The following is a 25,459-nucleotide window of genomic DNA, read 5'->3' as shown; positions in this document are numbered from 1 at the left end:
GTCGTAACCGTTGCTCTGTTTAGGTTGATTCCCATCCTATAGAGACCACTCTGATTTTTTTATGCGCTCGGCAAAGTGACACTATGAACCGTTTGAGTGACTGAATTCCGGTGCAAATCCAACTGACTTCACGAGCTCCGTCCTCTTCCCATTTCCAACTTCTTTCGACACCCCCCCCAACCCACAATGCCTCTCTTTCCATGTCCTCCAGGTATACTGCTTAAACGCTGGAGGGTGGACACCCCCATCTGATACCCCCCGTTTCCCATTCCCACCCACCGTACCCCCGTCTCCCACACCACTCACCCAAGCATTCGTGCATTCTGGACCAGGATCTGTTTTTGAGTCTACATATACGAGGGCGTTTCAATAAGTACCCGTGTTAGAAATGAAGAAACTATTTTTTCAAAAAAATTTTTTTTATTTTTCAACATAGTCCCCTTTTAGAAAGATACACTTCTCCCAATCTTCCGGCCATTTTTTTTAACCCCGCTAATAAATAGGATTTGTCGAACTCTCCAAAATACGCCTCTGTCTCGGCGACAACTTCCTCGTTTGAGCTAATTTTTTCCCCGCGAGCCATTTCTTCATGTTAGGGAATAGGACAAAGTCGCAGGGAGCCAGATCGGGTGAATACGGGGGGTGCGGCAGCAATTCATAACGTAGTTCATGCAGTTTGGCGGATGAATGCGCTGGTGCAATGGAGCAATCGCGGCACCCATCAGGCCGACAATTTTTTCATCGCCAACTTATCATGTAAAATATTAATGGCCGTTCCGGTCGACACACCCACGGCCTCTGCTACTTCGCGCACTTTCGTTCGTCGATCAGCGAGAATCATGGCGTGGACTTTTTGAATGATTTCCTCGGCAACCACGTCTGCCGGGCGTCCTGGTCGCTCCTCATCAAAAACAGATGTTCGCCCACGTTTAAATTCGTTGAACCAATCTGTAGTCATAGATGGCAAAGTAAACAGCATCCAACTTTGCTTTTATCTCCTCGCATTTCATCCCATCCAAAAACAAAAAGCGAATTGCCAAACGATACTGCTCTTTTTCCATTTTAGCAAAAATCACGAAGCACATCTTCCTCGAATGGCTGCCAAATCCAAACTAACCTTTAAATCAGTCTGAAATTTGTTTTACGTTGTTGTCGTTTGATAGATGGCAGCACACGACGATAACATACACTTCCCTCAGGAACGCCCTTTGTCATCAAACACGGGTACTTATTGAACCGCCCTCGTTTCTTGCGCTGTACATACGATATGTTATATTCTACCCAATTTACTCTCTCAAAAACCTTCTCGAAATTCACGATTCAAACAAATACTGGTTGGTCCTGGTTTTATTCCATACTTCTCTCCACCTGTGACCTGAATAATTGATACCGATGAAAGAACATGCTTTGCTGTTCCTCATAGAGTATTTTTATTACGACCTAGGTTTCGTTACCGCGTAACATCTTTAGGTCGAAACCTAGGTCTTAATAAAGAAATTCTATGTGGAAAAGCAGTGTTTTCTTTCATCATGAAGAATTTCCACCATGTTACGCATGATACTATGTTGTTTACCGAATAATTGATCTCAATAATTAATAATAATAATAATCTCTTCAGTTCCAGCATCACGCGTACTTCTCTCCTTTATGAGCCCAAACTGATCGTACCCAATGTAATCACTTCCCCTTCTCTCCATGATTTTCTGAAATGACCGAATCAAATGCTTTCGATGCAAGCGTCTAAGAGTCAGTCCTCAGATGAGCCCCAAATTTCCTTATTTTGGGACGGGAACTAATATTGATTCGACCAAGTCTTCCGGCCACATTCCCACTTCATCAATGCTACAAATACCGCTTTCTTTTACCGTCTCGGAAATCCTTTAGCAGATTTAATTCAGAGTAACGCTCCGTATTTCATTTCATTCATCCGAGCACAGTGAACCAACGCCAAAGTCCTCAACTACCACGCCTTTGCCTTCCTCTCGCATCCTCTTCTCCGCATCCACTCCAACACTCACTCACCTTCATTGCCAGGACGTCCGCGCTCTGAGTCTGAACCTTGAGGACACCGCGGTAGTGAACGCCGCTGAACTGCTGAGTTAAACTGCTCACCCCGGCCAAGCTTCGTCCCTCCAGCTGGAATCGGAACTCTTGGCGTGGCCTCCAGTCTGTCGTGAGATATTTGATTAAATCGCGCCGCCGATTGATGAGAACAGTCAGTTATTGTCTAACCCCCGTGAAAAGTTCTCCCTCTTGTGACGCTAATTCTGTTGGGCGACAATGTATCGTCGGTCCGAGCTCCTTTCCCATCAGTTAACATCCGGTGTTTCGCTTACCTCACTAAAGCTTGAGGATTGGACGCGCAGTTTGATGCATCCTGCTGTTTTCTTTCTTACAATTTCTTTCATTCAACATTTCATGTATAAACTTTTACATGGATCAAGTACTAAAAATGCCTCTGTTGTGGCATTAGATATGCTTCCATCAACAATAACGGAATAGGACAATGATAAAATGGAGCCAAGGGTATTCCTTCCAAATTTCTTGGCTAATGCTTCTCCGAGGAGGTTTTTTCAGCATTGACTCAAGTATACTTCTCGCCATTCTTAAGCAACGTATAACTGTTACAAGCAAATTCAACCATAAATCGGAATTTTCAAACTAAAAAAGTTATTTTGTTTCATCAAGCCAACGGTCAAGATTCGACTCTAAAATTCAAGTACTCTCGAAAGAAAAAACAAATCGTATTTTATCATCTTAATAGTTCCTGTGCAGCAACAGAAATTCCAGCATGGAATTTGCTGGATCCTCAATGGACTGCCAATATCGCAGAATCACATTATAGCTGTGAATTTCTCGAGAGCAAATTCATCTATTATTTTCATTGCACCAACAAATCTTAGAAAAAAATATACCTAACAAGCAAGGGTGCAGATGTTTTTGGCATGTACGCTTTGAGCCCGAATTTCACTTCATTTGATAAAAAACCAATTAAAAATGTTTGCCTCTGTCAAAAAATATCACTACATCAAGTTCTAAGCATAGATATGGTTGAGTCTGATTGGCTGAGCATAGGGCAGAATTACAGGTGAAAGGCAAACGGATATGATAAAACTTCAAGAATGGTACAGAGGTTCAAAGTTAAGACTCGTATCTGAGAGATACGTATTAGAGCCCCATTCAATACCGAAACATCCCTGGAGTTGAACCAAATAAAATAAAAACCGCTGAGCTGTACTGATCTATGCATCGTGGACCAAGATTGGAAAAAATAGGACGTTCCACCCCCTGATTAACTTGTAAATCCACAATGACTTCGCCAGCGGGCTCTTTTAACTTTATGCACTGCAAATATTATATCAAATATAAAATCATTTATTTTCAAATAATGTCCATTACCATCCCAGTCTTCGGCACCAGTATCGGAGATTACTCCTTTTTCAAATGTTGGCAAATTACGATTATGTCATAATATTGTTTTCTCGTTCTTACTGCCTGCTCGTTTACTTATGGCTTCAAACATTTCACGATAGGTGCCCTAAGGAAAACGCCAACTATAACCTGGAATTAAATAACTAAATCAATGGGGGATCTGAATGATTCATAGCTCCTGGCATTGCTTAACGTTGAACTGTGTGTGTCCTTCGTCTGTTTACTTCTTCGTTTGCTTACCCGTAATTAGAGCCTGATCCTTGATTAAAGGTTCAAAAATATCTATTTCACTCCATTTTCTGCGGAAAGGAAAAATGTTTAATATTTTCTGAAGTCTTGACAATTTTTGAACTTAACGCCTATATCGAACATGTTTACTAGAATAAACTCATAAATTCGTGTATCTATTGGACTCCAAAAAGCTAGTTTCATTATTGTTTTTATCTCACTTTCTTTCTTTCTAATTGTTGACCGTATTTAACTCACGAAATCTGGACACAATACGTGTTCTTTCAGGGGAGTTGTAGGTGTGTATTTCTGAATGAAGGAAACTCTTAGTACTGCATGGAAATGTTCAATATCTGTTTCCTGTCAAAGTATCTTTTTAGAAAACCCTGCATGTAGAAGCAATCCTTTGGTGGCAGTCGTAGAGTGACGAGAATATTCCTCAGGACGCCATGAAACAAAAATATATTTCTACCTTCTACAACCAATGATTGTAAAAAGGAAGTATCTAAGGAGGTTAATTGATGATAATTGTCTACCATCGAGTAGTTGCATTTGTTGCCAAAACATACCCCATTGAATGTTCGCCGCTCAAGGCTCTCCCTCATAGCTCCAACGTCCTTCAGAGTAATGACCATTCCAGAATATTTACTATTGAGGTTATTTTTGATGTTTTACTGAATAATTTAAGTGTAGAAAATGATTATTTTGATACTTATCACTTACCATAATCAGCGAATACTCCGCCTGAAATAAAAAGAATACCTTTAGTTTGCATATGACTGAAATAAGGCTAAAACGATAAAAAATAGCATTTAGCCCATGATGAACACAATTCTTAATATCTGCGAAATTAGTCGGAATAAAAATAAGACACACAAAGCAGAGACGCATTGCTGAGAGCCATAGGCCGCTGTAAGTGATCAAATTTTAAAATGTTTCAAATTTTCTAAACTAATTAAATTATCAATTTCACCTTCTCCATTCTTCTCTACATCCATATTTCAAAAGCCTCCAATCTACGTCTATTCTCCAGCTTCAATGACCACGTTTCCGCGCCGTACATAGCTACGCTCCATATCAAAGTTTTTACGAGTCTTTTCTTAACATCCTTTCTCAAAGTCCCTGTCATCAACTCCCTCCTCCTTGTGAAAGCCTCTTTACCTAGCGCCATTCTTCTCCTTACGTCCCTACTTCTTTGACCGTGTTGGTCCAAAACACTTCCGAAATACGTAAACTGTTCTGCCTGCTCTATTTTTCCCTCTTATTATAATGATTAGCTTAGCATTTTTCTTTCTGGATAATCGCATCATCTTTGTTTTATTAATATTAATTATCATCCCATATCTGTCGCACTGAATTTCCAATTCACTCAGAAATGCTTGCAACCCCTTGGCTGACTGACAAACTAAAGCTTGGTCATCAGCAAACCTAACTGATTTTACGAATTCCCCGCCTACCTTCATTCCTACCTCAAGTTCTTCCCATGCCTCTTTGATCATTTCCTCTGCATACAGGTTGAACAGCAACGGTGATAATGGGCAACCCTGCCTTACAACTCTTCCTAACAGTGCCCATCCGGACTCCCCATTCCCCTATCGCACCTGATTAGTCTGAGACAAGTACAGGTTGCGGATTAGCCTCCTGTCCCTCCAGTCTATTCCTATTTTCTGCAAATTAGTCATTATTTTTTCCCGATTTACTCTATCAAACGATTTTGCGAAATATGTAAAGCAGGTAAATACGTCCTGATTGTATTCTACATTCCTCTCGATTAGTGACCTCATTACGCTCTCTAACAATTAGTATTAGTGGTAGTTATTAGGAGAGGTGACCGGTAGCTATTACCATTTTAGTGAAAATTATTCTTAATCTTTGGTTAGATATTTCTCTTAAGCTGTGTAGGTATCGGCTAATCCATGTCAGCAGATTAATTCAATGTTGAAGAGTAACGCGGGGTAGAATAAGGGCGCCGTACGCGGACGGCGGAAGTTCACGTCGGAAGACGATAAAATTGAACGGACGGTACGGGAGCTTGAGACAGAATATCTTGCGGTAATTTAATAGATGCTCCACTTCTCCGGAATCCGGCATCCACTTATCTCTACCTCGCTTGAGGAAAATCTTAGAGAAATAATGTTAGCGAATTTATTATACAATGCTGCCTCCGGCCGCATTTGGAATACACGGCAAGTGTTTGGGATCCACGAGAGAAAATGTTAATTGAGGTATCGGAAATAACTGAGAGAAAATCCGATAGGTTTGTTAAAAAGCCCCACGATAAAAGACTGTGATGGGTATGCTGGAGGAATTAGAATGGGAGAGTCACGCAAGACCTGGACGACAGAGGAGACGCTAAGCTCTTAAAATTCATAAAATATCAGCTGAGCAGATATTTTAGGTTTCGTGCATTAAATGTCTTTAAATAAGTGCTCGAAGCAACCATATTCAGGTGAATTTCATACCTTTCTTAAGTGAGTGCAGTAAAACTTAATCGAAACCTTTGGACGAACGCGGCAGAGGGGGGGGAGAGAGAGAGAGCAAGACGATCAAAAGCAATTATTTGCAGCAATCGTCTTCGGCTGATGATCCAAGTGTGCAGATATGAAAATATTCCGCATACTTTGCATTTATTTCTGCAATTGTTATGAAAAATACATTCCATGTTTCCAAATTTGAATGCCATTTACAAAATATTATTTATTTTTTATTTTACAATGTCAACAATATTGGGAACAAACTAAAACTCATATGCTATTTTCATATTGAAGTTGTTGTAAATAATCTTCGAAATTCTTGCAATCTGAAGCATGGATGGCTGCAGCCCCTTGAATTCTCATGTTTTAAGCGCATAGAAATAATTTTTATGCATAACTATATCGACGCCTCGAAATATTACCGTTGGGAATACTTTCTATGAGAAACGCGGCGCATTTCTCAATGGGAATCATTTTCACGATCGGGAAACCTTTCCCTGCACGACTATTAAATTCGATATTGAATGAAAAATATCAAACTTGGCAACAATTTGAGTGAGACGAACGGTTGGGCTGATGATTGGCCATCGATGGGGCATCGCCTCTCCCAAATCCCCTCTCGTCCCTTCCCTTGCCTTCGTCTCCCACTGCATTTTGGGTAGAATGCTGACGCGCAACGTGGCCTTAATTTATTCGTCATTTATTGGCATCCTCGCGACTAACTTTCCGGTGCGAGGGAACCGAGTTTATACCGTCAGGAATTGAGTCCACATTCACTATTGTCATCATTTGATACCACCCCCAAACAAGGACCACTCGCATCTGAAACACGCGAAGTCCACCAGCGTGGAAAATTAACGCTCGCGTCGATGTTGCCATTTTCAAAACGTGCTTTTGTTTGTCTTTCGGCCGCGAAGGCTATTGATAAGCTTATAATTTGAAAATAATGTAATTAATTTTCATATTGTTTTGTTGCATATGAAATTCAACGACTCGTTTCAATAACGGCTCTTGGCCGTGCTTTCATTCTGGCAGAAATTACATCCCACAGTCCAGTAAGACCGAATTCCCAGGGGGTATGTTGTAGTAATGTTGAAGCGAAATCATTCTTCGTGTGCATCGAAGAGCCCTACTTCCGTTTCTTCGGGTTGTGAATTACCAGTTGCCTGTTCAAAGTTATCGGCCATTTACTAAAATCCATCATTTAACTTTGAAATTATGACATTTTGGAAATGCACATTTATAAAAAAACCATATCTTAGAACTGAAAGTCCTACTCCTCGGGTCGTATTTTTTTTCAATTTGCTAAATATTTTATAAATGCCACTATACTTCTGCCCAAGTTACAAAGTTATCACCAATGAAGAACATTAATATTACGTATTCTCCTACGTCCTCCGTGTTATACCTAAATCTACCTTTTAATCAACTCCCAGCGATATCTTTTAAATACCTCTCCTCGACCTCATTATACAATATTTTTTGCAACCTGGACGACACGCTTTGCGGTTTCATACTATTTGGCATTGCATGTTCGTAGCAGAATATACCAATTGAATCAATTATTAGAAGTTTACATTATTTTTAAAGTATGAGATAAAATTTTCATTTCGCACTGAGGCGCTACATTAAACCAACCACTAAACTTCGCTTGAAGAATGATATATTCGCGAATAAAGGGAACTAACTTCGATATTCCATTCTAGCACTTAATTAAATTCTATTTCTTTGGAAAACAAACTGGTTAATTATCTTCAGATTCGTTTATTTCCTTGTCAATTTGCAAATTTCGAAGGCCATCAAAACAAACGCCTACTTTAGCATTCCCTTCCAGGACTTGATACTGCTATGCATGAAGTGATTATATCTATCTATTGCTTTGGCTGCTCGTAAAATACACTTTTTTACTACCATAGTTTAATTCAATTTAATACTTGCTCAAGTCATGATACCCCTATCTCGATAGTTTACAACTATTTCGACAACTGAAATGCATGTATGAGATTTCACTGCCTTCATTTCAGAGCTTGTTAATGGCGGTCGCCGTGCTGAGAGCTCTAAGATTAATGTGACTTGAGAGGAAAGAAATGTTCGTGGAAATGGACGCTTTCTGAGCCTTTACCAGCAGTAATAACTTCACAGTATCTTGGAAACCAATTGTCCCAACGAGCGTAAATATCTCGACGGTGGGCGTCGGGAAACAATCAGGAACTTTGCAAACAATTTATGACACTGGCGAGAGAAGCATGTGGTTAAACTTATTTTCCTCGGGAAACGAACCAAATCAGCTTCATCGAGATGCAGCTCTAATCTGGATCAGATTATCTTCTTTACCTTTGAATCATTTGATATTACCATGAGCCTTGGGAAACATCCCTTCTGCTCGTGCGCATTCTCCCCCATGGCATCACAGTCGAGCGGACCGATGTTTTCAAAGGCATGCCTGCCTCGTTGCCACGGGCCGTGTCGACGACTCCACCACCATCTAGTCGAGTAACCACTGCACTGTTTTCAGTGCTCACTCATTAAAAATGTATTTAAGGGTCCACCACTCGAACATTAATTTTTTAAGATTGTAAATTGCATACCTTCAGTTAGATTGCTTGGCTGATGGTGGGTGCAACTAAAAAGTCTGAAAAAACCTCACTTATCGTTTTGCTATTGGAAAAAGGTAAAAAAAGGCCAGCATTTGAAAGGTTGTGTTTCGATAAAGAGGTGAAGAAACAACTACTTTGGACATTTTTCGATTGAGAGGTTTTCCAATACTAATTTGAGAAAGATTACAGATTATGTTCCGATATATTTTTAAAACTTGATGCAACACTAAAATACTAAAAGATATTCTTGGGTATAAAGTTACAAACAGGAATAAATATATATACCACCGAGTACGTACGTTTAAAAGAAAATTAACTCAATGGTGATCGTAAATAATTGTGGCATCTGTTGAAATGGCGAGTATGAAATGGACAATACATATTGATGTTCCAAAACTCATCAGGTCTTACTTCAGTCCCTCACAACTTTATCTAGATGTAGATAGATTTATCTTAAAAGCTCATGAAAATTGAACACATACATACGCATGGCACCATCTCCTTTGACCCTCTGTCGAATATTGCCCGGTAAAGGTAGCCAGTTGAATCTATCCCCGATGCCTCCGGGAGTAATTTATTGATTTCCATAGATTGTGCGTCATGTTACACACTTAAATTTGTATAAATAAATAAATATTTGTTTGCCGACCCCGGTGGCGGCGGGGTAACGTCCTCGTCTGCCATTCCAAGGGTCGCGGGTTCGATTCCCGCCTGGGTGAGTTTTCCTCCACCTAGGGCTTGGGTGTTTGTAAATGTGATCATTGTTATCGTTGTTAATAGTTCGATGTAAAGGCCAGAATGCGCTGTTTTCGGACTTATACTGAATAAATAAATAAAATAAATAAATAAAATTATGCTATTATTTGCTGAAAAATGACTCAATTTAAATGATTATTGTCATCTCACATTGATAAACCCTTCTTTAATTTTGAAGAAACTATAGTCTCGGATGATTGAGCCTATTTGAAATAAGCCAAAATTGCAATCCGTCGCTAAATACCTTAGTTCATGAAGACTACGGAAACGCTATCGTCGGGGATTCAAATTTCCTTAGGCAATTTACTATGATTGCCAGCAGACATTTTCCCAGAAATCAATTAGAATAAAAATTACTTTTTCCTCTGCACAATAAAACTTTACTAGTCTCCAAACATGTTTGAATAACCTTGCGTTTATTTTAAAGTCTTTTGAGTTCACACGTTGAAGACATAGATTTATGGTGATTAGCTTAGACTTACTATAATTTTTTTTAAATGGTAGAAACTGTCTGCCAAATTTCACCGGAAGCACATAATTTTAATACTCGGAGAATATTTCTGAAAATTAATCGAAGTAAGTCAGAAGCTCATTTGAAAAAATACGAAATAATATCGTCATATAACCAGGTAGATAACAGTAATTCACGAAACTTCAGTTGCCTGGTTGGTAAATAAATAAATAAAGACAGTAAGTAAGTATCAATAAAAATGTATGCATAGTAAGTAAAGTAAGTATATTTACATACCATAATAAAAATACATGTGTGTGTATATATATATATATATATATATATATATATATATATATATATATATATATATATATATATATATATATATATATTTATATATATATATATATTTATATATATATATATACTTATATAAATATATTTATATATATATATATATGCATATATATACTCATATATTTATATATATATGAGTAGTCCAGGGGATAGAGCGTTGGACTACTGACCGGAGGGTTCGGGTTCGATTCCTGGGACACCTGCAGTTCCTCCTAAGCTATGTGGTTTTATGGGTATCAGATCTTAATGGGAAACCATAACCGGCACAGGAAAAGGAACTGGCCCCCCTACACTGATGTGTGATTTCCACACGCCGTCGAGCTTAGTGCTGGGTGAACTCTGCCATCACCTGCCAAACCGACCTTCGGGTTGATATCTGTGTTTATGGTTTATATACACATATATACATATATATAATTATAATTATTATTATTAGGTAATCTACCGGTTAAGGTAGGTTTTTCGATGGACATAGCTGCTAATTAAATAATTTGTGACTCCTAGCAAAACACAATATCCTATTCTACATCAGGTCCCTCTTCATCTCTGAGTACTTTCTTCCTCCCTTCATCCCGTCCAACATCTCTATCCTGTTCCTTCCCTTTCCTCGTTTGCCTAATATTCTCCCCTCAATTACAGTCTTCAACCTCCCGCTGCTGGTCAATACCCCTTCCATCCACTTTTCCTGCCTCAATAGGATTTCTCCCAAAAAACACCTCTCTTCGCTCACCATACCAAGTACTTCCTCATTTGTTTTCTTCTCTGTCCATTTAACCTTCTCCATTCTCCTCCACGTAACCTGTTCTACCTGCTCTAGTTTTTGCCCTCCTATTTAATGTTTAACTTAGCCTTTTTCTTTCTAAAAAATCGCATAAACTTTGTTTTATTTATATTGATTCTATTCCCATACGTAAGCTTGGTCATCAGCAAACCTTACTGATTTTACGTATTCCCCGCCCACTTTCATTCCTACCTCCAGTTCTTCCCATACCTCTTTAATCATTTCCTCTGCATACAGGTTGAACAGCAACGGTGATAATGAGCCACCCTGCGTTACACCTCTTCCTAACATTGCCCAACCGGACTCCCCGTTCCCCACTCGCACCTGAGCAGTCTGAGACATGTACAGGTTGCGGATTAGCCTCCTTTCCCTCCAAACTATTCCTATTTTCTGCAGAATACTCATTAGTTTTTCCCAATTCACTCTGTCAAACGCCTTTTCGAAATCTACGAAACAGGCAAATACCTCCTGGTTGTGTTCTATATTCCTCTCGATTAATAATCTCATTACTGCAATGGCATCAAGTGTACCTCTGCCCTTCCTAAACCCAAACTGATCATCCCCTAAAAAATCATTTGCCCTACTCTGTATCCTTTTTTTATGATCCGGAGAACAACTTTAGCTGCGTGGGATACCAAACTTATTGTCTTGTAGTCCTCACATGATGTAGCCTTTGCCTTTTTCGGAATTTTACTGATCTCACAGTCTTCCGGTCAGATTCCTTCCTCATACATACTACGAATCAGCCCATTTAGCATCTTCCTTCAACATTTGCCTAAATATTGCAGTAGTTCCGCAGGAATGTTATCCACCCCCACGGCCTTATTTAATTTCACCTCCCTTAATGCCCTTTCTATCTCATCGTCGAGTATACCTGGGCCTAAGCTATCTTTCTCTACTACGTCATGTTCCTTTTCTATGTCTAACTTTGTTGGTCTAATTTCTTTACTAGAGTTATTCTGCATATTCCTTCCATCTCTCTTAGATCATTCCTGTGCCAACTATTATCTTACCCGCCTTACCTCTAACTGTTAGGACAATGATTAGGACAGGGAAATTGGAGAATGTTAAGCGTGAGATGGAAAGGGGGAAAATAGATATTTTAGGTCTATGCGAGGTGGGGTGGAAGGATAGCGGGGATTACTGGAGTGATAATTATAGAATAATATACAGCGGCGGGGACAAGAGCCAAGGAGGGGTTCCCATAGTATTAAATGAAGAGGTAGGAAGAAGTGTAGTCAACATAGAGCAGGTAACGGATAGATTATTACTAATAGAAATATCGATCAGTTAGAGGACATAATCGCATGTGTTCCTGCTGGGAAACATTTGATAGTGATGGGGGATTGGAATGCGACGGTAGGCAAAGGAAGAGATGGTTATGAGGTCGGGGACTACGGTCTAGGCACGAGGAATGACCGCGGAGAGAAAGCAGTTGAGTTCTGCAGGAGCCAGGGCTTAGTCATCACCAACACTTGGTTTAGACACCACAAAAGACGCAGGTATACATGGAAAATGCCAGGTGACTCAGAAAGGTATCAGCTAGATTATATCCTGGTTAGACACAGGTTTAGGAACAGTGTGATAAATTCGCACAGCTTCCCGGGAGCGGATGCGGACTCTGACCACAATTTAGTTGTCATGAAATGTAGCGTCCGTTTCAAAATGATAAGGCAGGGGCGGCGAGTTAGAAAATGGAATGTAGAAGCATTAAATGGTTTGAAAAGGAAGGAATACAAACAGGCGGTAGAGGAAATCATGGAGGATGGTAAAGAGCTAAGTACTATCGAAGAAAAATGGGAAATGATCAAGAAAGGGTTGTCTAAAGCCGCAAAAGACAGCATTGGAACCATTAACGTTAAAATGACTAGGAAACCATGGATCACGGATGAGATGATTACAAAAATGGATGAGCGGAGAAAATGGAAGAATGTCAATACAGAGTTAGGCAAAATTAAGTACAAAGAATTAAACAATACATTGAGGCGGGCAACAAATAAAGCAAAAGAAGCATGGTGGAAGATGCAGTGCGAGGATTTGGAAAGTCTGCAGAGGAAGGGTGAAATCGGTGCGCTGTACAGCAAAGTTAAATCGTTATCAAGAAGTAAGAAAGGAAGAGCTATGCTAACAGTTAGAGATAAGGCGGGTAAGGTAATAGTTGACACAGGAAAGATCCAAGAGAGATGGAAGGAGTATATAGAAGAACTGTATAGTAAAGAACTTAGACCAACAAAGTTAGACATTGAAAAAGAAACTGACGTAGAGGAAGACAGCTTAGGTCCAGGCATACTAGACAATGAGATAGAAAGGGCATTAAGGGAGATGAAACTAAATAAGGCTGTGGGGGTGGATAACATTCCCGCGGAACTATTGAAATGTATAGGAAAATGTGGGAGGAAGAGACTATATGGGCTGATCCGTAGTATTTATGAGGAAGGAATTTGGCCGGAAGACTTTGTGAGATCAGTTTTAGTTCCTATCCCGAAAAAGGTAAAGGCTACATCAAGTGAGGATACAGGACGATAAGTTTGATATCACACGCAGCTAAAGTTGTTCTCAGGATCATAAACAAAAGTATAGAGAGTAGGGCAAATGATTACTTAGGGGATGACCAGTTTGGGTTTAGGAAGGGGAGAGGTACGCGTGATGCCATTGCAATAATGAGATTATTAATCGAGAGGAATATAGAACACAACCAGGAGGTATTTGCCAGTTTCGTAGATTTCGAAAAAGCTTTTGATAGAGTGAACTGGGAAAAACTAATGGATATATTGCAGAAAATAGGAATAGATTGGAGAGAAAGGAGGCTAATCCGCAACCTGTACATGTCTCAGACTGCTCAAGTACGAGTGGGGAACGGGGAGTCCGGTTGGGTAGTGTTAGGAAGAGTTGTAAGGCAGGGTTGCCCATTATCACCGTTGCTGTTCAACCTGCATGCAGAGGAAATGATTAAAGAGGCATGGGAAGAACTGGAGTTAGGAATGAAGGTGGGCGGGGAGTTAGGTTTGCTGATGACCAAGCTTTAGTTTGTCAGTCAGCCAAGGGGCTGAAAGCATTGCTTAGTGAATTGGAAATTCAGTGCGACAGGTATGGGATGAGAATCAACTTTAATAAAACAAAGGTTATGCGATTTTCTAGAAAGAAAAAGGCTCAGCTTAACATTAAAATAGGAGGGCAAAAACTAGAGGAGGTAGAACAGTTTACGTATCTCGGTAGTGTTTTGGACCAACACGGTCAAAATAGTAAGGACGTAAGGAGAAGAATTGTGCTAGGCAAAGAGGCTTTCACAAGGAGGTTGGGAGTTGATGACGGGGACGTTGAGTAAGGATGTTAAGAAAAGACTCGTAAAAGCTTTAATTTGGAGCGTAGCTATGTACGGCGCGGAAACGTGGTCATTGAAGCAGGAGGATAGACGTAAACTGGAGGCTTTTGAAATGTGGGTGTGGAGAATAATGGAGAAGGTGAAATAGACAGAGAAGAAAATAAATGAGGAAGTACTAGGTATGGTGGGCGAAGAGAGGGGTTTGTTGGGAGCAACCCAATGGAGACAGGAAAAGTGGCTGAAGCTGGGGTATTGACCGGAAGCGGGATGTTGAAGAATGTAATTGAGGGGAGAATGTTAGGCAAACGAGGAAAGGGAAGGAACAGGATAGGGATGTTGGACGGGATGAAGGGAGGAAGAAAGTACTCAGAGCTGAAGCGGGACCTGATGTAGAGTAGGATGTTGTGTTTTGCTAGGGGCCACAAATTATTTAATTAGTAATTACGTCCATCCAAAAACCTACCTTAACCGGTAGATTACCTAATAAAAAAATCATTGTCCTAACCTTCCACGTTCCTATTCTAACTAATTTGGTCTTCTTCTCCTGCGTATTCTGTCCTGCTGCTGCCGGGTTTCCCTTGCAAGGTTTTCGTGGGATGACGACCGCGGAAGCCTTGCCTCCCCCGCTGCCGGGCACGACACACGGCCGATTTAGCCGAGCCCCGTAGTTGCCAGGACTCAAAATCTCCGTAGTGACCATCATATTTGTCTTGGGAATGATAATTGAGGTGATTTCCCGTTGCCTTCCTCTATATATATATATATATATATATATATATATATATATATATATATATATATATATATATATATATATATATATATATATATATATATATATATATATATATATATATATATATATATATATATATTTAAGCTGCGGCCACGTATCTTCCTTTTTGACAGCATTTTGAGTTTGAAAGATGAAACTATGTTGCCGCGCGCTGTATCTACACGTATGTATATTATTATTATTAAGTAATCAACGGGGATCGAGATGGTGCGGGGGCTAACGTACTGGCTTCCCACCCTGAGGGCGCGGGTTCAAATCCCGGCGGTGTTGAATATTTTTCAGAGGTATCTCGATCCCTACTTGAGGTGCTTTGTGGAGGGCACTTTGAGGGAGTACGCCGTCCGTCGGATGGGACGTTAAACTGCGGACCCCTTGGCGCCTTTCGTAAAGAGTAGGCTAATGCCGACGCCGGGTTTCTATCCACCCTTCATCCTTTCCTGTCCATCCCCTATGGCGCAAATGACCTTAGCTGTCGGTCGCCTCCCCTCAAAACTACTACTAAGTAATCAACCAATAAGGTAGGTTTTTGATGGACACAACTACCAAATAAATATTTTATGACTCCTAACGAAACAAAAACAATCCAGCAGCCTACTCTACATCAGGACCCTCTTCATCTATGAGTCATTCCTTCCTCCCTTCAACCCGTCCTACATCCCGATCCTGTCCCTGCCCTTTTCTCGTTCGCCTCAGTTCTCCCCTCTATTACAGTATTCAGCATCCTATTGCCGTTCAACAGGCCCTTCATCCATTTTTCCTTCCTCCATAGCATTTTTCCCAACAAGGGGCACTATTGTTTCCTCATTTTTTTCCTTTCGGTCCATTTCACCTTCTCCATTCTTCTCCACAACCACATTTTAAAAGCCTCCTGTCTACTTCTATCCTCCTGCTTCAATGACCACGTTTCTGCGCCGCACATTACAACGCTCCATATCAAAGTTTTTACGATTCTTTTCTTTACGTCATTACTCAACGTCCCTGTCATCAACTCCCTCCTCCTTGTGAAAGCCTCTTTGCCTAATGCAATTCTTCTTCTTACGTCCCTACTACTTTGAACGTGTTGGTCCAAAACACCTCCGATATACGTCAACTGTACCATCTAATCTATTTTTTCCCTCTTATTTTAATGATTAGCTTAGCCTTTTTCTTTGTGGATAATCGCATCATCTTTGTTTTATTAATACTGATTATCATCCCATATCTGTCGCACTGAATTTCCAATTCACTCATAAATGCTTGCAACCCCTTGGCTGACTGATAAACTAAAGCTTAGTCATCAGCAAACCTTACCGACTTTATGAATTACCCGCCGACTTTCATTCCTACCTTCAGTTCTTCCCATGATGCTTCTTTAATCATCTTCTCCATATACGTATACGTTGAACGGCACCGATGATGGTCACCGGTGCTGTTCACCCGATAGCCACCCTGCCTTACGCCTCTCCCTAACACTGCCCATCCGGACTCTCCGTTCCCCATCCACACTTGAGCAGTCTGAGACATGTACCGGTTGAGAATTAGTTTTCTATCTCTCCAATTTATTCCTATTTTCTGAAATATGCTAATTAGTTTTCGCAATTAACTCTAACAAACGCTTTTTCGAAATCTTTCTCACCTCTATATTGGTGGCGAATGGGGTAGGGACCCCAGTTCCTTTCCCTTTGCCGGTTATGATTTCCCAGGAAGACCTGGTACCCGAAAAATCACATAGCTTGAGTGGAGCTGCAGGTGCCCAGAAAAGCGAGGGCTGATTATATTTGAGCGAGGGCTGATTATATTTCCAAAGCTCTCGCCCACCTGAACGATACATCCACCTATACCACTCTTACCAAAAACCCAACGCAAACTTTCCAAACCGAAATTCGGTCTTTTCTCCTCCACTGCGGACCAGAAGAAGGCCTCACCTCCCATATCCCTACTTTCACCCCCAAACCCCAGAACACCCCAGTTTTATCTCCTCACAAAAATACACAAACCCAACCTCCCCTGTCGTCCTATAGTTTCCAGTTACAATTCTCCCACCGAAAGAATCTCCGCATTCCTTGACTACCACCTACAACCACTTGTACTCTCCTTGCCCTCCTTCACGAAAGATACATACCACTTCCTCAACCGTCTAAATTATGTCTCTATTACCTCCAAACCCAACCTACTTATGGCAACCATCGACGTTACCTCGCTTTATACCTCTATTCCCCATGCAGAAGGCTTATCCTCCCTCCGGCATTATCTTTCTCTACGCCCCCTACCCCAGCGCCCCTCGACTGAATTTCTCCTCAATCTTGCCACTTTCGTCCGGTCTAAAAATGAATTCTCTTTCCAAAATTGTTTTTACCTACAGACCAAAGGCTCGGCGATGGGACGAGGATGGCACCATCATACGCCAATCTCTTTATGGGCCATCTCGAAGAGACTTTCCTGTCCCAGCAACCCTTCCAACCTCTTTTCTGGGTCCGCTACATAGACGACATTTTTATTCTCTGGACATATGGCTCTGAGTCTCTCAATAATTTCCTATCCGACTTAAATTCATCTTTCACTGTTAAATTCACCTCTTCCATTTCAGACTCCACCATCACCTTTCTTGACACAGACATCTCACTTCAAAACAACAAATTCACCACTTCAGTACACATCAAAGCCAATAACCATCCGTAATACCTACACCACACAAGCTTTCATCCTCAACACATCAAACGCTCGATTCCTAACTCTCTCTCTATCCACGGACACCGAAATTGCAACACCACAGCCACTCTCAACAAATACCTTGGCAATCTACATCTTGCACTCCTCAAACGCGGTTACCCAGAAAAGCTCCTACATAATAAAATCCACGCTCCACCCGACCACACACACAACACAATAACAAGCCCACATCTGACGCAGGACTCAACCTTTGCACCACCTATTTCCCCGGATCACACAGAGTGAAAACATTCCTTAAAGAACTGTTTCCTATTTTACATGACAATGACGCGACCTCATCCTTACTCCCCAATGCCCATTTATCGCATACAGACGACCCGCCAATCTCAAAAACCTTCTGAGATCCACCAACCCTTTGGCGCAACCCCCGTGACAAATTTCCCAATATTTCCCAAACTTGCAACCGCCCCCGATGTAAAACTTGTCTACTTATTAGATCTACTCCCCTCTACCTACATCCCCTCATTGCCCCCTCACCTCGTTCCCACGCTAATTGCCTCTCAAAAAACATTATTTATCTTTTGTCATGCAAGCAACGCACTTCCTTTTACACAGGCGAATGCATTACCCCCTTATCCATTCGAATGAACAATCACCGGTACTCCTGCAATTCTACCTCACTCTCTTCTCTTCCTATCCCTTCACACGCAAATTCCCACAACCTTTTATTCGACCAGTGTTTTGCTCTTAGCATCCTGGAATCCCTACCCGATTCAGCCACCAATATAGAGGAGAGAACTCGAGAATCCGTATATATATTAGCTTTCCGATCTTTAAGAATTCCCACCCTTAACCGCCATCTTTAATTTCCCTCCCAGCATTCCCTGCACCACACCTCCCCTTCCCGTCCATACCCCTTACCTCTCTCCAGCATATTTTCAGTCTTACGTGAAGAAGGCCTCGGAGAAGGCCGAAAGCTCAAACAATTTACCGTGTGAGTGTCCTTTTAAATGTTACTATTTTATTTGTGTTCTATTGTGCCGTCCCAATATTATATATATATATATATATATATATATATATATATATATATATATATATATATATATATATATATAAATGTACATATTTTATTCGTGTTCTATTGCGCCGTCCCAATATTTAGATGCAATATTTTCGTTTTCCACGGCGATATTCATAGTTTTCACGAATGGATCACTGAATGGGATTCACAGTAGAGTGCTAAAATATTTACGGTGCTAAACTGCTTAAAAAAACAGACGAGCGAAGACCCTTAATAATATTCCAATGAATGCTGCTAATCACGTCCAATACTTTGGTATAGTCTTCACCGCTGGCAAGCCTTGGAAAAGTATGTCTACAATACAGCTTTTAATAAGCTAGCATTCTTCATGCACAAGGCAGGGAAAGAGGCCGAAAAAAATGTATGTATAATGAAATCTTAAAACGAATCCACTGCGAATATTTGAGTGACATCTCAGAAAAATGTATTCAAGAAATGAGCAACATGTAAATTTGAAGAAATAACTGCTCGTGAAAGGACAAAAATCCCCATATAATTAAACCGCAACGTAGGATGGAATTTCCTGGAGGCTTGAGAATTCGAGGCCAGATAAAATATATTACCACCGTATGAATCATTCAATTTAATTCTTTCAATGGAGAAAACAATCCAAGGCCCTCACCACATCGGCGCGTTCGGCAACATTGGAAAGATATCCTGTCAACGAGGTGGAGTCAAGGTTCCTTCCGCAAGTCACATCCGTACATACATCAACATATTAATTCCACCTTCCACAATGTATGGCCGTAACTCAGAGAGTACGAAGCTCTTAACGCATCAATACAACCCTCCCCAAGAAATATTCTTCCACAATACCACATTTCTTGGTTGGTGTCCGAATACCCTCATCACACACCTCAGCGGCGGCTTCCGGGTCTGTGCAGATATAGACACAGATTATATAAAACTCGTGAGATTAATGCCCAAATTCTTGATTGATCAGTTTGCTTTATTCTGCGCGTTTATGCGATGAGAACTTTTCGTAGCTTCGATTCTGAGTCATGTATGAGAAATTCGGTTAATTGAAAATTGAGGTGGCGGTTAACTACGCCGGCGAACCTTAACGCACGTCCGGGCATAGCAGCACTTTTCATTGGCCTTCCGAAGTATGATAGCGTAACTTTGGTTCAGGAATTTAAAGCTGCCAGATGTGTATGCATGTTGTGCATTTACTGCTCTGTTGATGGCAAAGAAATAAATAGCTACTAATTGCAAGTGCCAATGGCATCCAGGGTGGAATACGCTGCCCACTTTCTCCATTCTTTCCCCCAAGCAGACTTCGGGGGGAAACGAAACATGTGGAACCCAGCTGATGGAAGTCGGGGGTGAAATTTGCCCTCTCCCTGAATCAAAAACGAACATAACAATCCTCCTAAGTACCATGATTTTGATATATGGAAACTCAGGGCTTAACAATATTCTAATCAATAGACTGACTACTTAATGCTCTGGCAATTGGTTATTTGACCGAATTTAAACAAAATTTTGCCAAAATTAAGCTCTTGAGTTCCTTGCAAACGGCATTTCCTGCAGAAGATCACCATTAGACTTGGGCGCTTCGGATGGCTTGGAGTTCGTTGGCGACCTTGTTGAATAACATTACTGGTGACGACGCGTCTATATTTGGAAGAGAAATTGCTTAGCCGAGGTACGACTTTCTTCACTGTGGCTGGCAGGTAGTAAAAGGTCTGAGTGCAAAAATTTTAGCGGCAAAAATAATCCTTCAACCGTAAATTCAGGACTTAACAGGCGGTATACGTGGATTAGTGCCCTGGAAAACGAAAAGCGACAAGGACATAAAATGGAAATGGGAAACCTTTTCGATGGATTCCCGAGTCGGAGATGAAGGGATACCATCCGCCTAAGGAAAAGAAATCCTCGAGGATCGGGCCCTGATCGTCCTCATGACGATCGGGGCCCGATCGGGGCCTCGGGACCTGCTACTTCACACACGAAGCTCATTGGCATTACCTCCGGATGGAAAAAATAATTTCTCCTCGCTGCCCGGCTGATCCCAATTAATCAATATGCTTTTTCTGAGAGAGGTGAGAGAACACTTACCCAGAAGGCAGAGGATCAGGATGGTCCTCATAGCGCAGGAATCGTCAGAACATGCGAGCTGGTGGACACGAACGCTCCGGGCGACTAAGGGCCACCAGAAGCATACCACGCGCGAAGTTCTCAACTGATAAAATAAATGCTGACCGACTCGACCCGAGTGCAACGCGATCTGACCCCTTCACTGATTGACGTTTCTCTGCGAGTCGCGTGGATGCCGGGTAGGCATTTCGTCTGCTTGGTTAGCACATTGATTATTACAGATTTATGGATTATTTGCGGCACGCGCCGGGCATTCGATGGAATCTTAGCAGATTTGCTGCGCAATTCGGCGCCTTTTCAAAGAATATCTCGATGAGAGTGAGAAGTGGGGGAGAAAGAGATATAGCCGGTCAAATGAACACGGAGAGAAGTTAACTGGAAGCTAACCGGAATTTTTGTGGCCTAGATGATCGGCCATGGAGATTCTACATGAGGACACGATGAAAGTAAGGGAAATGATGCATCGGAATATCATCCCCACATATTTGCAGAATGCGTCAATCTCACGTCCGCACGGAGACTAAATAAACTTTTTCAGGTATGGAAAAGGTGAGTTAGGGCCAGTGCGTACACTGCCAATGACCAGCCAGCGTATAGTGCTCATACAGCAGATGACTTCGTTTAAAGTTACAAATGCTATGTATCCAAATGCGACTCGGTTGAGCCGTTTTAATCAGAATGGAAAATGTCCCGTCAGAAAAACCCCCTCAACGGTAATTTCTGCATTCACTCAAACACTTCTATTGGTCTCATCTCTCCTTTGGCACAATAGCTGTTCAGAGACTTAACAATTTCGAGCACCTTCAATCTGTAGAAAAAAACCATTGTCACTATTCATTTCTTTTTGTTCCGTCAAATATTTTTCAATTATTACTTTTTCCGGCATTATTCTCTTTTATGTGGTCCATGTCAGATGTTTCTAACCGATCGAAATGCAAAACATTTTTGTGAAAAGAGCATCCTTGCAATTCTTATGCTCTCTCTTTGCAATTCGTCGATAGGGGTACACCACACAGCCTCTCTTTCTCTATCACACTCAAACACTAACTAATCCCTCCGATCCAAGGCACAAATCAGATTCATCTCAATAATGCTTTCATTTCCATTATGGACTCTCCCGGCTTGATTTCATTGAGCCCGGAGGCCCTTCCGGGGTTGAGCACCTCACAATGGATTACGCAACAATTGCGTTGGCCTCTCTTCGGAACCCCTCCACATCTTGCGCGCTGATCATCGCCTCGTGGACACCCTCATTAACCCCATCACGGACCGTACTGGAGAATTTTCCGATGCAGCAGATATTTACGCAACACATTCGTCATAATCTTGTAATAGGGTTCCCACCTCTCCAGGGAGTAGGCCTGCTAAAGAATGATGGCATAAGATCCGGCAATGCGGAGAGCCCGCGTTTAACCACAAGGGAAACCTGCTATATCTCCCCCTATTTTTTAAAATACTTAATATTTCACGTCCCCTTTAAAGGTGGTTTGAAAGTAACTGTTTTATTATAAAACAAGAATATTTGAACAAATCATATTTTCAAAGTTTTGCTTTCGAAATTACTCGGTCTTAAAAATTTGTCGGACTAATCAAGTTTTTGAGGGACCCCAAATTCTTAGAAAAGAGTTATTGTTCGTTGCGGCCCGCCCCTGAACACCCACTCCCCACACTGCAGTTTCCTTGGAGCAAACATTGTGAAATCAACAACGACATAATCTCATGATAAAGTCAGTTCGGTTGTGAAGCTTAAGTTTGCTGCCAGCTAGCCAAGAGGCTGCAAACCCTCGTGGGAGCATTGGACAGTCTGTGCGATAGGTATTGGATGAGAAGGAATGTAAATAAAACAATACTTATGCGGTTTTCGAGAAAGAGAAAGTCTAAGTTAAATGCTGAAATAAAAATATGGCAAAAACTAGAGGAGGTGGAACAGTTACATCTCCCGAAAATGTTTAGGATCAAAATGAACAAAGCGGTGGGCACAGAAAAAGGACTGCATAAGGCAGAGAAGCATTCACAAGGAGGAGGGATTCACAGGGATGTGGAGTAAGCAGGCTAAGAAACGTCGGGTCAAAACATTTTTACGGAGCGTGGTTTGGTATGGTGTAGAAAAATGGTCATTGAAGCAAGATGATAGGCATGGATTGGGGGCTTTTGGAGAGAGAGGTGATTGCTGTGAGAAACCCGAAGGAGGCGGTAAGATGGATGCGGAGCGTTTTAATTGGCAGCGGGATGTTGAGGACTGTGACAGAGGGCAAAAGTTAAGTGAAAGGGAGAAAAATAGGATAGGGATGTTGGACGCAATGAGGGGAGGAAGGAAAGATGCGGAATCGATCGTTGGTTTGTTTCGTAGGAGAGACAAGGATATGTTGTTGTACCATTTATGTCCATCCAAAACCTAATTAGCCGGTATATTATCTATAATAATAATTTCATTAAATGTGTGATATGTTTCACGATGACATTACCGTTTTTCTCAGCTCGTAATACGCATTATTTTTACTTCAAAATGTGCTCAAAAAACAACCTGCGGCTGATTGCCTGGGGGTACACTGGGATGACTGCGACTTAAAACCACAAGCTGATTCGCCAGAAAAATATTTACTACTAAGTTTTCCCGCCATCAGGCATAGTAAATGGTTGCCGTAATTGCAAATTTCACTGTTTTGAGCAAGTAGCGCGCAACAGAGTTTTAATTTTACCTTGAAATTACTTCCAAATTAATCGTAAATGTACACAACGTAGTGCTTTCAGTCGAGACTCACATGTGGTACTGCTGCCACACTAACAAGCATTGAGCTAACGGGTATGTCGACCCCCTGCCAATACCGGCATTGTACCTCTCCCGATAAACTCGGGTTCTCGATGGATTCAACTTCAAGCAGTGTGAGAGTGTCGTAAATACATAGAAAATTGTTGCTATTAATACAAATTTCGGTATATTAAAATAAATAACAGCAACTAAGCTTCGCATAAAAAGTTAATGATGATAACCTCGTCAGATCTTAAGAGAGAAGATTATCATTCAGCATTGCATTTAAACTTGTAGCTGTTAACTACGTTCCGACAGAGAAACAAGACAGCTGTAAAACGTTTTGGAATGGGAAGATGGTATGGCTAAAAACTTTTAAGTTTATGTGCTCTGAATAGGCCAAAGCTGATTTTTCTAGGAAAACGTCATGGTACGAGAGATTCACGAAGAGAAATTGTTTGTGCATACGTGTCAAATATACAATAGCAAAAAAAATGCGACATGGATACGAAAGAAAGATTAAAAGGCACCAATAATGACGTCACGCCGACGGTAAGAATAAAACAGCCGTCGATCCCTAGTGTTTGTGATGGACCGAAACTATTCCTGGCGGTAAGTCAAGAGTGGGACAATTATACCGTCTTTGTAAGAATGTGAAATCAGCAATGCAATGATTGGAAGTAAGGATGACGTTGTGTATGAATAAAGTGACAACCCCAGTAAAAATAAATGCGGAAATGATTTAGCAGCAGTGATAACCAATTCCTGGAATTATACAATAAATTAATGTTGATTTACCTGCGAATTTTTCAATGCTGCAATACCATGTTCTGCATGTAAAAACTGTTAAAATTAAAATACTTTGATCCTCTTACGACTGATCCAAATATTTTTCATAAAATCTAACCTGGAATATCGCAGTGTATTTCATTGGATGGTGAACACGGTAATAAACTGAGGGATACAATTTTGTGAATGAACAAATTATCTCTTCAAGTAATCAAAAATTATTCACAATTCAAGTGCAGACAGTATTATTATGCTCTCCTTTGTTTATGATGAAATATTCATCAGCCTGAATATATAAATAAACTATAAGAAGCAGGTAATGAAAAATATCGACAATGGGAGCTGTGAGGGAATAAAAAGTTTGGATGGGAATGGGAGAGTTTGGAGTGCTCCCACGAACCAATCCTTCGATTGATGGCACATGGTGACATTAAGCCTCTAACGATCCCATATCACAGCTACATTCTTCACTAACCCAACTGGGAATTTTACCAGTCCATGGAGACTCCTCTACCGCAAAGTGAATTTGGCTGTAGGAAGCCATGGCCCTAGGCTGAATATATCTTATCTCATGTTGAATCTTACACTGAGAACACAGGAGAGAATTAATATAAGCTAAAGACCCATAGTGCTAAATGGTTCCAGTGAACCTCCAACAGAGTGTTTCAGAGCTTGGGTGATGAACTACTTTCCGAAAATAGATAGCTACTTAGGGATAATAATTACAAAAAAGGGCATATATTCTCTCGTTTCAGGCTTCACTTCGTGGAAGTATTTAATATCCATACTAAAAAGAAAGACGCGTACTTTTCCACAGATTTTATTATACGGTACAACGCGTTTCACCGACTTGCGGCATCATGAGGTACAAATTTGCCCTTTGACCCTTTG

At 41.0% G+C, this 25,459-nt stretch overlaps 1 protein-coding gene across 1 annotated transcript in view; it reads right to left on the bottom strand.

Moving 5' to 3' along the window:
* The window catches only part of LOC139686996 (vitellogenin-like), a 112,977-nt gene extending 91,915 nt beyond the window's left edge, over positions 1-21,062 (bottom strand). The window contains exons 1-3 of the mRNA XM_071584060.1: positions 20,992-21,062; positions 4,384-4,404; positions 2,023-2,168 (exon numbers count right to left, since the gene is read on the bottom strand). Of these exons, the coding sequence (XP_071440161.1) occupies positions 2,023-2,168; positions 4,384-4,404; positions 20,992-21,022 (198 nt within the window). The 5' untranslated portion in view covers positions 21,023-21,062. The remainder of the gene's footprint in view (positions 1-2,022; positions 2,169-4,383; positions 4,405-20,991) is intronic.
* Positions 21,063-25,459: the final 4,397 nt, after the last annotated feature.

The sequence above is a fragment of the Hetaerina americana genome, unplaced genomic scaffold, assembly GCF_022747635.1.
Source record: "Hetaerina americana unplaced genomic scaffold, ioHetAmer1.1.p SCAF_16, whole genome shotgun sequence".
Classification (NCBI taxonomy): Eukaryota; Metazoa; Arthropoda; class Insecta; order Odonata; family Calopterygidae; genus Hetaerina; species Hetaerina americana.
The sequence above is the reverse complement of the archived record's forward strand: the minus strand, read 5'-3'. Positions and strand labels throughout refer to the sequence as shown.